Source organism: Bombina bombina, chromosome 8, assembly GCF_027579735.1.
Source record: "Bombina bombina isolate aBomBom1 chromosome 8, aBomBom1.pri, whole genome shotgun sequence".
NCBI lineage: Eukaryota > Metazoa > Chordata > Amphibia > Anura > Bombinatoridae > Bombina > Bombina bombina.
This window is the reverse complement of record NC_069506.1, coordinates 30,634,723-30,648,172: the sequence shown is the minus strand read 5'-3', so window position 1 is coordinate 30,648,172 and position 13,450 is coordinate 30,634,723. Positions and strand designations below refer to the sequence as shown.

Here is a 13,450-nt window from a genome sequence, read left to right as displayed (position 1 = left end):
ATACTAAGGTTGTGGCAGACACTGCAAGGGCTAGTCACGGACACCTTGCCTATACTTGATTTTTGTTGTTGTTTAAAAAGATAGATAATCCCTTTATAACCCATTCCCCAGTTTGCATTAATACACTTTTTACCTCTGTGATTTCCTTGTATATAGAAACCTTCTTCCAGCCCCCTGATCACATAACTTTTTATTTATTTTCTATTGACTTGCATTTTAGCCAATTAGTTCAGTGTCTGCCACAAGCCACGGGTATGATCACAATGTTATCTATATGGCTGACATGAACTCGCTCTCCCCTGTTGTGAAAAGCAAATAAAAAAAGCATGTTATAAGAGGCGGCCTTCAATGGCTTATTAATGATCATATGAGCCTTCCTATGTTTAGCTTTCAACTAAGAGTACCAGGAGAACAAATCAAAATTGGTGATACAAAGTAAATTGTAAAGTTGTTTACAATGACATGCCCTATGTGAAACATGAGCAATTTTTTTTTTTTTTTTTACTTGTCTGTCCCTTTAAAAACAGGGGATATTTTGTTGCTATTTATTTTCCTATATATTTGTTATTACATTAGATTTTAAGCAGTGGTTTCCTTGCACAGTAAAATATATAGATATATATCTTTATACAGCATATGGATTATTTATTGCTTTGATCAAAGCCACTAGTATGCTGGGACTGTACAGCACCAGACTATTATTGCAAGGAACTTTGCAATGAAAAGTGCATTTAAAAATTGTTTTTTATCCTTGTTTTAATGCTTTATGGGGGTCTGTGCGTAGGCAGCTGACGGGCACACACATACAGACATTGATTGGTAGGTGTGATTTGTGCACAACCCACAGAACATACTTACTAGATGGTGTCTGTGTTAGTGTTAAGATTGACACTGCACATACACGTGGTGCTGGTCTTAGCATTATAAAAAATGATATAGCAGCTATATAGCAGCTACTGCTCAACAGTATGTTTTGTGCAGCTCCACCATACCGACCTTTTGTACTGCTTTAACCTCTTAAGGACATATGACGGAATTTTTCCGTCGTAAAACAATTGAGCAAACTGAAAGCTGTGTCCTTAAAGGGTTAAGTGGAATATACTTGCAAAACATTGTTAATACCAAAACCATTACTTTGTTTTACAAACATCAGTAGAATAAATAAGAGACATCACTAATAAGTCAGCTAACGCATTCCATGCAGTTATGTGAGGGCTTCATTGAGCAGCTCATACAGTAACAAACCCTTTACTTAAGAAGCACCTCACACTGGAGATATTTCACGAGAGACTCAAGACTGAATAACACTGAGTCACTTAATGAATTCTTATGTTCTATAATTTTACTTCTCTTTTAAATGGGTATTTGCACTTGGAGAAAAGTGTAGTATACTTTGCTGTTATCAGTAAAAATGTGCTTTAAATTTTATCAATGTTCCAATAATGTATGACCTATCGTGCTTCTGTTGCAGACAGGTACCCTGACAGAAGAGGGTCTTGATGTCTGGGGTGTTGTTCCCTTGGATGAAACAAGTTTTTTGCCAATAACACATGAGCCGCGATGCCTTCCTGATGGTCCATTACTCTATTCTCTGGCTTCCTGCCACTCAGTGTGTCTTCTGAAGGGCCAAGCTATAGGAGATCTTATGGATCTGAAGATGTTGGACTCTACTGGCTGGGTAAGGCAAGAAGCAGCAGAAACGCACACTAGCTGTAACTAGACAATTAGATCACACAGAGCCCCAACAATTTCTTCCAACATGTAAAGATCGTTTTTATAAATTTTACCAAGGAAAAAGTAATATTGCACCTATGTTTATAGCATCACCAAATAATTTTGGCAAATAATAATAATAATTAAGTAAAGTTGTCTATAAACACCATAAAATACACAGGTTCAAGAATATAAAGGGAATATTGTAATATTCTGGTCATAAAAAATAAGTGCTCCTCGTTATGTTTTTGCATGATTCAGATTGAATGAAACGATACCATAAAAACCATTGAAATCTGTTTTAATTCCTCTACCAGAGAGACTAGTAAAAATGTAAAAAAGAAACACCCTGATTAGTATTGCCGTGAAGCCAAAATACTTTAATAATCAGCACTCGCAAAGATGAGTAGAGATGTATAAAATCAATACATTTAGCAGTAAAAACTTGCAGTAGCGCTCAGTGGGTTTAAACCTGTAGACAGCCTTCCTCATGAGCAATGATCTAGAAGTCTCCTTTCTACCTCCTGTCTAGCCCCAGAGTGCGGAATGTTTCCAGTGTCCCATAACATTATCTAACAGAACGTTTGCACTTATTTGAGTTTCTTTTTTGTATATTTCATTGTCCAGATTCAGTATGATGTAATATTTTATAAAACTTCTATCCGTAGAGGTCTGCGATGTATTATAGAGTCCCACATACTGAAGTATATTATAGCTGTGTGAGAGGAGAATAATTGTTTGTTTTCTTCTCTGTAAGGAAAATTATATTCTTGTTTGTTTTATGTACAGTGTATCCCGTGATTTTGAAACTTTGGGTAACATAGTGTTATATGAAGTTTTTTTTTTAAATTAGAATATTCAGTCTTTTTTGTATTATTATTACGGGCTTTATTTATTTATTAGGTTGCAGTAAGTGTCTGATTACAGCCTAAGGGCAAACATGTTTGCTTTGTCCCTATCCTTTGGATTTACGTTCGGCTAGATGACGAGTTTTGTCGGTAAGGCTGTGCGGTGCTAACAAGCCTTTTTTTCTTACCGCTCCCTTAAGCCAACGCTGGTATTACGAGTTTTCTGCAAGCCGGCGTTAGCCTCAGAAAAGTGAGCGTTGAGCAAAATTTAGCTCCACATCTCACCTCGATACCAGCGTTGCTTACGGTAGCGGTAAGCTGGCTAAACGTGCTCGTGCACAATTTCCCCATAGAAAACAATGGGGCTGAGCTAGGTGAAAAAAAAACCTAACCCCTGCAAAAAAGCAGCGTTCAGCTCCTAACGCAGCCCCATTGTTTCCTATGGGGAAATTAATTTTATGTCTGCACCTAACACCCTAACATGAACCCTGAGTCTAAACACCCCTAATGTTACACTTATTAACCCCTAATCTGCCGCCCCCGACATCGCCGACACCTGCATTATACTATTAACCCCTAATCTGCCGCTCCGGACTCCGCAGCCACCTACATTATACTAATGAACCCCTAATCTGCTGCCACTAACATCGCCGAACCCTACATTATATTTATTAACCCCTAATCTGCCGCCCCCAACGTCGCCGCAACTGTATTAAATTAACCCCTAATCAGCCGCAGCCAACGTCGCCGCCACCATAATAAAGTTATTAACCCCTAAACCTAAGTCTAACCCTAATACCCCCTAGTTTAAATATAATTTAAATACATCTAATTAAAATAACTACATTTAAATAAATTATTCCTATTTAAAACGAAATACTTACCGATAAAATAAACCATAAGATAGCTACGATAAAACTAATAGTTACATTGTAGCTAGCTTATGATTTAGTTTTATTTTACAGGCAACTTTGTATTTATTTTAAACTAGGTATAATAGTTATTAAATAGTTATTAACTATTTAATAACTACCTAGCTAAAATAAGTACAAAATTACCTGTAAAATAATTCCTAACCTAAGTTACAATTACACCTAACACTACTCTATAAATAAATAAATTAACTAAATTAAATTAAACTAATTACAATTAAATGAAATAAACTAAATTACGAGAAAAAAAAACACTAAATTTCAGAAAATAAAAAAGAATTACAAGAATTTTAAACTAATTACACCTAATCTAATCCCCCTAATAAAATAAAAAAGCACCCCCAAAATAATAAAATTCCCTACTCTATACTAAATTACAAATAGCCCTTAAAAGGGCCTTTTGCGGGGCATTGCCCCAAAGTAATCGGCTCTTTTACCTGTAAAAAAAAAAAAATACAATACCCCCCAACATTACAACCCACCACCCACATACCCCTACTCTAAAACCCACCCAATCCCCCCTTAAAAAAAAAATAACACTACCCCCTGAAGATCACCCTACCTTGAGCCGTCTTCACCCAGCCGGGCACAAGTGGTCCTCCATACGGCAGAAGTCTTCATCCGATCGGGGCAGAAGAGGACATCCAGACCGGCAGAAGGCTTCATCCAGGCGGCATCTTCTATATTCATCCTTCCGGCGCGGAGTGGTTCCATCTTCCATCCAGCCGACGCGGAGCATCCTCTTCAATCGAAGTCCTAACGAAGAATGAAGGTTCCTTTAAATGATGTCATTCAAGATGGCGTCCCTCGAATTCTGATTGGCTGATAGGATTCAATCAGCCAATCGGAATTAAGGTAGGAAAAATCTGATTGGTTGATTTAATCAGCCAATCGGATTGAAGTTCAATTTGATTGGCTGATTGGATCAGCCAATATAATTGACCTCACATTCTATTGGCTGATCCAATCTTCAATCCGATTGGCTGATGGCATCAGCCAATCAGATTTGTCCTACCTTAATTCCAATTGGCTGATAGAATCCTATCAGCCAATTGGAATTTGAGGGACGCCATCTTGGATGACGTCATTTAAAGGAACCTTCATTCTTCATTAGGACTTCGATTGAAGAGGATGCTCCGCGTTGGCTGGATGGAAGATGGACCCGCTCCGCTCTGGAAGGATGAAGATAGAAGATGCCGCCTGGATGAAGCCTTCTGCCGTCTGGAGGACCTCTTCTGCCCCGATCGGATGAAGACTTCTGCCGTATGGAGGACCACTTGTGCCCGGCTGGGTGAAGACGGCTCAAGGTAGGGTCATCTTCAGGGGGTTAGTGTTAGGTTTTTTTAATGGGGGATTGGGTGGGTTTTAAAGTAGGGGTATGTGGGTGGTGGGTTGTAATGTTGGGGGGGGTATTGTATTTTTTTTTTTACAGGTTAAAGAGCTGATTACTTTGGGGCAATGCCCCGCAAAAGGCCCTTTTAAGGGCTATTTGTAATTTAGTATAGGGTAGGGCATTTTATTATTTTGGGGGGGATTAGAGTAGGTGTAATTAGTTTAACATTCTTGTAATTCTTTTTTTATTTTCTGTAATTTAGTGGGGGTTTTTTTTCGTAATTTAGTTTATTTCATTTAATTGTAATTAGTTTAATTTAATTAAGTTAATTTATTTATAGAGTAGTGTTAGGTGTAATTGTAACTTAGGTTAGGATTTATTTTACAGGTAATTTTGTATTTATTTTAGCTAGGTAGTTATTACATAGTTAATAACTATTTAATAACTATTGTACCTAGTTAAAATAAATACAAAGTTGCCTGTAAAATAAATATAAATCCTAAAATAGCTATAATGTAACTATTAGTTATATTGTAGCTATATTAGGGTTTATTTTATCGGTAAGTATTTAGTTTTAAATAGGAATAATTTATTTAATTGTAGTAAATTTTCTTTAGTTTAATTTAAATTATATTATAAGTTGGGGGGGTTAGACTTAGGGTTAGACTTAGGTTTAGGGGTTAATAAATTTATTATAGTAGCAGCGACGTTTGGGTCGGCAGATTAGGGGTTAATAAATGTAGATAGGTGTCGGCGATGTTAGGGATGGCAGATTAGGGGTTAATAAAATGTTACTAGTGTTTGCGAGGCGGGAGTGCGGTGGTTTAGGGGTTAATACATTTATTAAAGTGGCGGCGATGTCCGGTCGGCAGATTAGGGGTTAAAAAATGTATTATAGTGTTTGCGATGTGGGGGGCCTCGGTTTAGGGGTTAATAGGTAGTTTATGGGTGTTAGTGTACTTTTTATCACTTTAGTTAAGAGCATTATGTTCCGGCGTTAGCCCATAAAACTCTTAACTACTGACTTTTATATGCGGTAGGAGTCTTGACAGGAGAGGGTGTACCGCTCACTTCTTCCAAGACTTGTAATACCGGCCTTAGGCAAATCCCATTAAAAAAATAGGATACGCAATTGACGTACGGGGATTTGCGATAGCCTCGAGTCGCGGAAGAAAAGTGAGCGGTACACCTGTACCTGCCTGACTCGTAATACCAGCGGGCGTTAAAAAGCAGCGTTGGGACCTCTCAATGCTGCTTTTTAAGGCTAACGCCAAACTCGTGATCTAGCCGTATGTTTTTTAATTTTGTGAAAATAAAGATACATTTCTTTTTAGCACTGAGCCGAACACTCTTCTCTCTTATATTTCACTGAATTTACTAGCAGTATTTTATATCATTTTTTTAAACAAGTTACCAAGCTCATCCTATTGACAACACTATTCAGTCACTGACGTATTGTCCACAGTTATAAAGTTTACCAAATTAGCAAAACAAGTGGGAGAGAGTGTCCTCTGTTTAGTTTATTTTCAGAGACCAGCATAGGTCCTTTGGTAAATTGATCATCGTCAAGTGTATAAGTAATGTTTGCTACTTTTTAAATTACCCTTCATTGAGCCAGAGTGACAGCTGATTCGACAGTTACTCAAAATATTGAAGTCTAGGGGAATATAATTAAAGGAACATGAAACCCAAAATATTTCTTTCATGATTTTAAACACATTTTACTTCTATTATTTAACTTGCTTCCTTCTCTTGTTATCTTTTGCTAAAAGGTTTATCTAGGAAAGCTTAGGAGCAGCAAAGAACCTAGGTTCTAGCTGCTGATTGGTGGTTGCATTTATATTATTATTATTATTGGTTATTTGTAGAGCGCCAACAGATTCCGCAGCGCTATAAACAAAGGGGGAGTACAACAAAACAATTATAGGGATCAAACGGGTAGAGGGCCCTGCCAAGAGTCTTAAGAAGGTGATCTACAAACTGCTGGACTCTTAGGATTACATGCTATGGAGGTTCAAGGTGATGGCAATGGAGGAGAGGAACTGGTATAAAGAAAGGTTAGCGTAGGTTGTATGCATCCCTGAACAGTAGAGTCTTTAGGGAGCGCTTGAAGTTCTTTAGGGAGCGCTTGAAGTTTTCAAAACTAGGGGAGAGTCTTGTGGAGCGAGGCAGAGAGTTCCACAAGATGGGAGCCAGTCTGGAGAAGTCTTGTAAACGAGAGTGCGATGAGGTAACAAGAGAGGAGGAGAGTAGGAGGTCATGAGCAGAGCGAAGGGGACGGATTGGGAGAGTATCTGGAGACAAGGTCTGAGATATAGGGGGGAGCAGTGCAGTTGAGGGCTTTGTATGTAAGAGTGAGAATTTTGTGTTTGATCCTAGAGGCAAGAGGAAGCCAGTGAAGAGATTGGCAGAGAGGTGCAGCAGATGAAGAGCAATGTGTAAGGAAGATGAGCCTGGCAGAGGCATTAATTATGGATTGTAAAGGAGCTAGGTCGGCAGCTAGGGAGACCAGAGAGGACAGAGTTGCAGTAATCGAGGCGGGAAAGGATGAGAGAGTGGATTAAAATTTTAGTTGTCTTGTGTAAGGAAGTGTCTAATTTTTAGAGATGTTTTTTTAAGGTGGAAGCGGCAGGCTTTAGCCAAGGACTGAATGTGAGGAGTGAAAGAAAGATCCCCAAGACATCGATGGAGTTGTCGACAGTTATAGAGAGATTGAGGGTGGAGATTTTGGAAGATTGTCATTGGCTCACCCCATGTGTTCAGTTAGAAACCAATAGTGCATTGCTGCTCCTTCAACAAATAATACCAAGAGAAGGAAGCAAATTAAATAATAGAAGTAAAATGGAAAGGTGTTTAAAATTGTATGTTCTTTCCGAATTATGAATGTCTAATTATGACTTCACTGTCCCTTTAATAGTGATGATGTGGTAATATAAGTCTGTGTATTATGGTTGCATTAGTATAAGAGGGCTATTGCAGTAGAGAATCAATTTGTTCTTGAATAAAAAGGTTTATTTTCTGAAAAGGGAACAATGCAACGGACTGTGTTTCAGAAGATTTATTAAGCTACATTTGCAGCTTTTGAGGTGAACCTGCAGCCACAATTTTAAGAAACTAAAACGTCTTCTTTATTCTCCCCCTCTGAGATAGTGAGATAAATTCGCTTGACACTCGCTTGTTTGAGTGATTGACACATCCTGCTGTGCAAGAGCAGGGGGCGGCATTGCGTAAGAGCTCTTTTGCATCTTTATATTTTACCAAGCGGTCCTGCATTACAAGTGGCAATAGCAGGGGGACTGTAAATTTTCCCTTTATCATGGGATGAAATTAGAGAAAGCAGCATAAGTACTTAAAGTGATGGTAAATCCTAGCGTTTGTTATACGCTTGGGTTTACCATCACTAAGTGTATCGCTAACTTATCGCCTCTGGCCGCCCACGGCACAGCACTTTCTTCAATAAGGTAACTTTTCCACCTCTAAACCAATAGCTGTGCGTGTCAACTGACATCCTAGCATGGCTACTGGTCTAGAGGTGGAGACGTCACCTGATTGTAGAAGAGTGCTGTGCCGTGGGCGGGCGGAGGTGCTGAGTTAGCGATATACTTGCCGCACAGATAGGGTGAGTTTTTAATGCCGTTTTTTACAAAATGATCACAGAAACTAATGTTTATGTTTAGTGATGGTAAATCCGAGCGTTTGTTATACGCTTGGCTTTATCGTCACTTTACGTGTCTAATGTATAAAATGTACTTATTCTTTCTCACAATAACACACTGAAAATATCTATACATTTCCCTGATATGACCAATTTATGTTATTAGTAATATTAATCTTTTGTGTTACAGATTCTTGAAGATGGAGACTCAAGTGAGCAAACGAAGGAGCTTTTTGGAACAAAAGTTCTAGCTGTACTGAAGCCGCCATCTCTTGAAGAGCAGCCACATGGACCGGTACGTATAGGTTTGTTCTTCCTGTTCCTCTTTGCCCTGACATGAATCTAGCCCAGAATGTTTTAAGTCTACAACCACATAGCCAAGTTCTAATGTCAGCCAGGAGATCTCAGCCTTTTATCCGTCTGACCTCATTTTCTGACGGCTTGGTGACAAAAGGGAAGTCTACAGAAAGATCAATGCCTAAAGACTATAGGTTGTTCAGTATCCATACTCTATCTAGGGAGCAGGATTTTAGCTCAGTTGTGATTTTAAAATGTATCAGTCTGGTCGCTTGTAAAAGGGCAGTCCAACCCCCAAACTACCGTTCAAAGCGACTCCCAAACAAGACTCCAGACTTTAGTTTTTGCTTTTTTATTAGCATTATCAAGGGCAGCCACATCCAGCACACAGGGCATGGAGTCTACATATGATTTTTTCCCATCATGCTTAGAGAGACATATTCCTTAGGGTCATAATCTGCATATGTGTCAGTAATCTTTTGTGTCCATAGCCAAGCCCCACATTGTCATATAAATATTACAATTATTATTATGCCTTTTTACTTTTTGTGCTTCTCTATGTTTTGTTTAGTTTTTTATTCATCTCTTTTTGACACACGTTCGTCACCTGTTTTGCTCAGCAGTACAGCGCTTATGTTAACCCCTTAATGACCCATGACAGAATTATTCTGTCATGGAACATATAAGCAAACTGAAGCTGTGTTCTTAAAGGTGCATTAAATACTTTGATATGGTAATATAAAATAAATCGTATGTGTAAAAAAAACCTCTGCAATATACTTTCATGATTTATTTTGTCCCCTTTTCCTGTAATTCCATTCTGAAATTGTGAGTTTTTCAGTTCCTATTAGAAATGGAAGTGCAGAACACTGTTATATTCCTCACAGCCATTGGCTGCACACTCTAGTGACCTATTTATAACTGTCCCTAATTGGCCACAGCAGAGAAGGTAACCTAAGTTACAACATGGCAGCTCCCATTGCTTTATAGACACTAAAACCTTACACTTATGTTGTCAATATTTAAACAGGTAATGAAACTTTAAAAAATACATCTACATGTTATTCTCAGACTAATATTTTCTTTGAATGCATCATTCTATCTAGCATTTATGAAGTGTTTAATGTCCCTTTTTAATGGGACCATTAAAATCAGTAAAATTGCTTAATCAACACATGCATCAAAAGGCAATGTTACAACACTGACTGAATTTTAAACAAGCAATAGATTTTTTTCCCTTTAATTTGCCAGTCCTCTGTATCATGTGGCAGCCATCAGCCAATCATAGTCTCATACGTCGTATATACTGTGAATTCTTGCACATTCTCAGTAGGAGCCTCAGAAAGTGTGCATGTAACAAGACTGTGCACAATTTGATAATAGAAATAAATTGGAAACTTTCTTAAAACTGCATGCTCTGTCTGAATCACTAAAATATAATTGTGATTTAGTGTTCCTTTAACACATTTTGAAGGGTTAATTCTTGAAACGCTATATATTTTTAATCAGTTAAAGGAGTCATCAGCTGGGTTTAATAATATTTTGGGCTCTGTCTCACTCGATGCTCTTTGTAATGATTTCCTATTAATTGAGTTTAGATGTTTGTTAGTTAAAACTACCTTGTTTCCCCAGAAACACCGGATTCCTATTGGCGTGCAGCGAAGGTTCCCCTTTTCCTCTTCACTTCAGAGAATGAGCGTCATCGCCAAGCTGCCCAAAGATTCTCCCTCTTATCTGTACATGAAAGGTGCTCCGGAGATGGTGGCAAGTTTATGCAGAAGTGAGACAGGTGAGACTGCTGTGCCCAAGGCTGGGTGGCACTTGGTAGGGCCACGAAACACTAAAAAATATCTGTTAAACTGTCGGTAACCAGAGAGAACGGTAAGGAATTGGCTACACAACGTGTTTCAGGCTACAGTGGCAGCCATGTTTTTATGCATTGCTGCCGCTCAGGCACATTTCTCAAGTGGTAAAGGGACATTGTACGTTTTTTTTATTATGTACATTAAAGTACTGCAGTTAAACCATCAGTAAAAACTCTTTAGCGTTAAAAAGAAACCAACAAAAAGTGTGTGCTTGTATAAAACTGATACCTAGTAAGTGTTATCCACGGAAAATGTTGCCAGTTGGGTGGCATTATAAAGTAGCCGGGTAGGGGCAGTGTAATACTGTGCAATATTATTATTATTTCTGTTATTTATAAATGTTACGGATACTGAATGCAAATTATTTCTTTCATGATTCAAACAGAGCATGCAATTTTAAGAAACTTTCTAATTAACTCCTATTAGCAATTTGAATTTGTTCTCTTGGTATCTTAATTTGAAAAAGCCGGAATATATAAGCTTACGAGCCGGCTCATCTTTGGTTCAGCACCTGGGTAGCATTTGCAGATTTGTGGCTAAATTAAGGTGATCAGATTTTTAAAATGAAATCCAGGGACATTTTTTTTTTTTATTATTATTATTATTATTGGCAAATGGTATAAAACTATTTTATTAGCATATTTTCCTTAAATTATATACTGACATGCATACACAGTCATGCATACACAGTCATACATACACAGTCAATCACACACACACATACCAAGACATACATACACAGTCAATCACACACACACACACACATACCAAGACATACATACACAGTCAATCACACACACACACATACCAAGACATGCATACACAGTCAATCACACACACACACATACCAAGACATGCATACACAGTCAATCACACACACACATACCAAGACATGCATACACAGTCAATCACACACACACATACCAAGACATGCATACACAGTCAATCACACACACACATACCAAGACATGCATACAGTCAATCACACACACACATACCAAGACATGCATACAGTCAATCACACACACATACCAAGACATGCATACACAGTCAATCACACACACACATACCCAGACATGCATACACAGTCAATCACACACACACATACCAAGACATGCATACACAGTCAATCACACACACACATACCCAGACATGCATACACAGTCAATCACACACACACACACACACACACACAGACATGCATACACAGTCAATCACTCACACACACACACACACACACACACAGACATGCATACACAGTCAATCACTCACACACACACACACACACAGACATGCATACACAGTCAATCACACACACACACACACACACACACAGACATGCATACACAGTCAATCACACACACACATACCCAGACATGCATACACAGTCAATCACACACACACATACCCAGACATGCATACACAGTCAATCACACACACACATACCCAGACATGCATACACAGTCAATCACACACACATACCCAGACATGCATACACAGTCAATCACACACACATACCCAGACATGCATACACAGTCAATCACACACACACATACCAAGACATGCATACACAGTCAATCACACACACACACACACACACACAGACATGCATACACAGTCAATCACTCACACACACACACACACAGACATGCATACACAGTCAATCACTCACACACACACACACACACACAGACATGCATACACAGTCAATCACACACACACACACACACACACACACACACAGACATGCATACACAGTCAATCACACACACACACACACACACACACACAGACATGCATACACAGTCAATCACACACACACACACACACACACACAGACATGCATACACAGTCAATCACACACACACACACACACACACACAGACATGCATACACAGTCAATCACACACACACACACACACACACACAGACATGCATACACAGTCAATCACACACACACACACAGACATGCATACACAGTCAATCATACACACACACACAGACATGCATACACAGTCAATCACGCACACATACCCAGACATGCATACACAGTCAATCACACACACACACACACACAAAGCCAGACATGCATGCACAGTCAATCACACACACACCCAGACATGCATACAGTCAATCACACACACAGACATGCATACAGTCAATCACACACACATACCCAGACATGCATACACAGTCAATCACACACACATACCCAGACATGCATACACAGTCAATCACACACACACATACCCAGACATGCATACACAGTCAATCACACACACACATACCAAGACATGCATACACAGTCAATCACACACACACACACACACACACACACACACACACACACAGACATGCATACACAGTCAATCACTCACACACACACACACACACACAGACATGCATACACAGTCAATCACTCACACACACACACACACACACAGACATGCATACACAGTCAATCACACACACACACACACACACACACACACACACACACACAGACATGCATACACAGTCAATCACACACACACACACAGACATGCATACACAGTCAATCACACACACACACACACACAGACATGCATACACAGTCAATCATACACACACACACACACAGACATGCATACACAGTCAATCATACACACACACACACACAGACATGCATACACAGTCAATCACGCACACATACCCAGACATGCATACACAGTCAATCACACACACACACACACAAAGCCAGACATGCATGCACAGTCAATCACACACACACCCAGACATGCATACAGTCAATCACACACACAGACATG

General features: G+C 39.1%; 1 protein-coding gene across 2 annotated transcripts in view; it reads left to right on the top strand.

The window, feature by feature from the left end:
* Nucleotides 1-13,450, top strand: part of ATP13A2 (ATPase cation transporting 13A2) — a 163,614-nt gene that overhangs the window by 80,787 nt on the left and 69,377 nt on the right. For both annotated transcript variants that reach the window (XM_053690263.1, XM_053690262.1), the window contains 3 exons: nt 1,472-1,678; nt 8,672-8,776; nt 10,411-10,567. In XM_053690263.1, the coding sequence (XP_053546238.1) occupies nt 1,472-1,678; nt 8,672-8,776; nt 10,411-10,567 (469 nt within the window). The remainder of the gene's footprint in view (nt 1-1,471; nt 1,679-8,671; nt 8,777-10,410; nt 10,568-13,450) is intronic.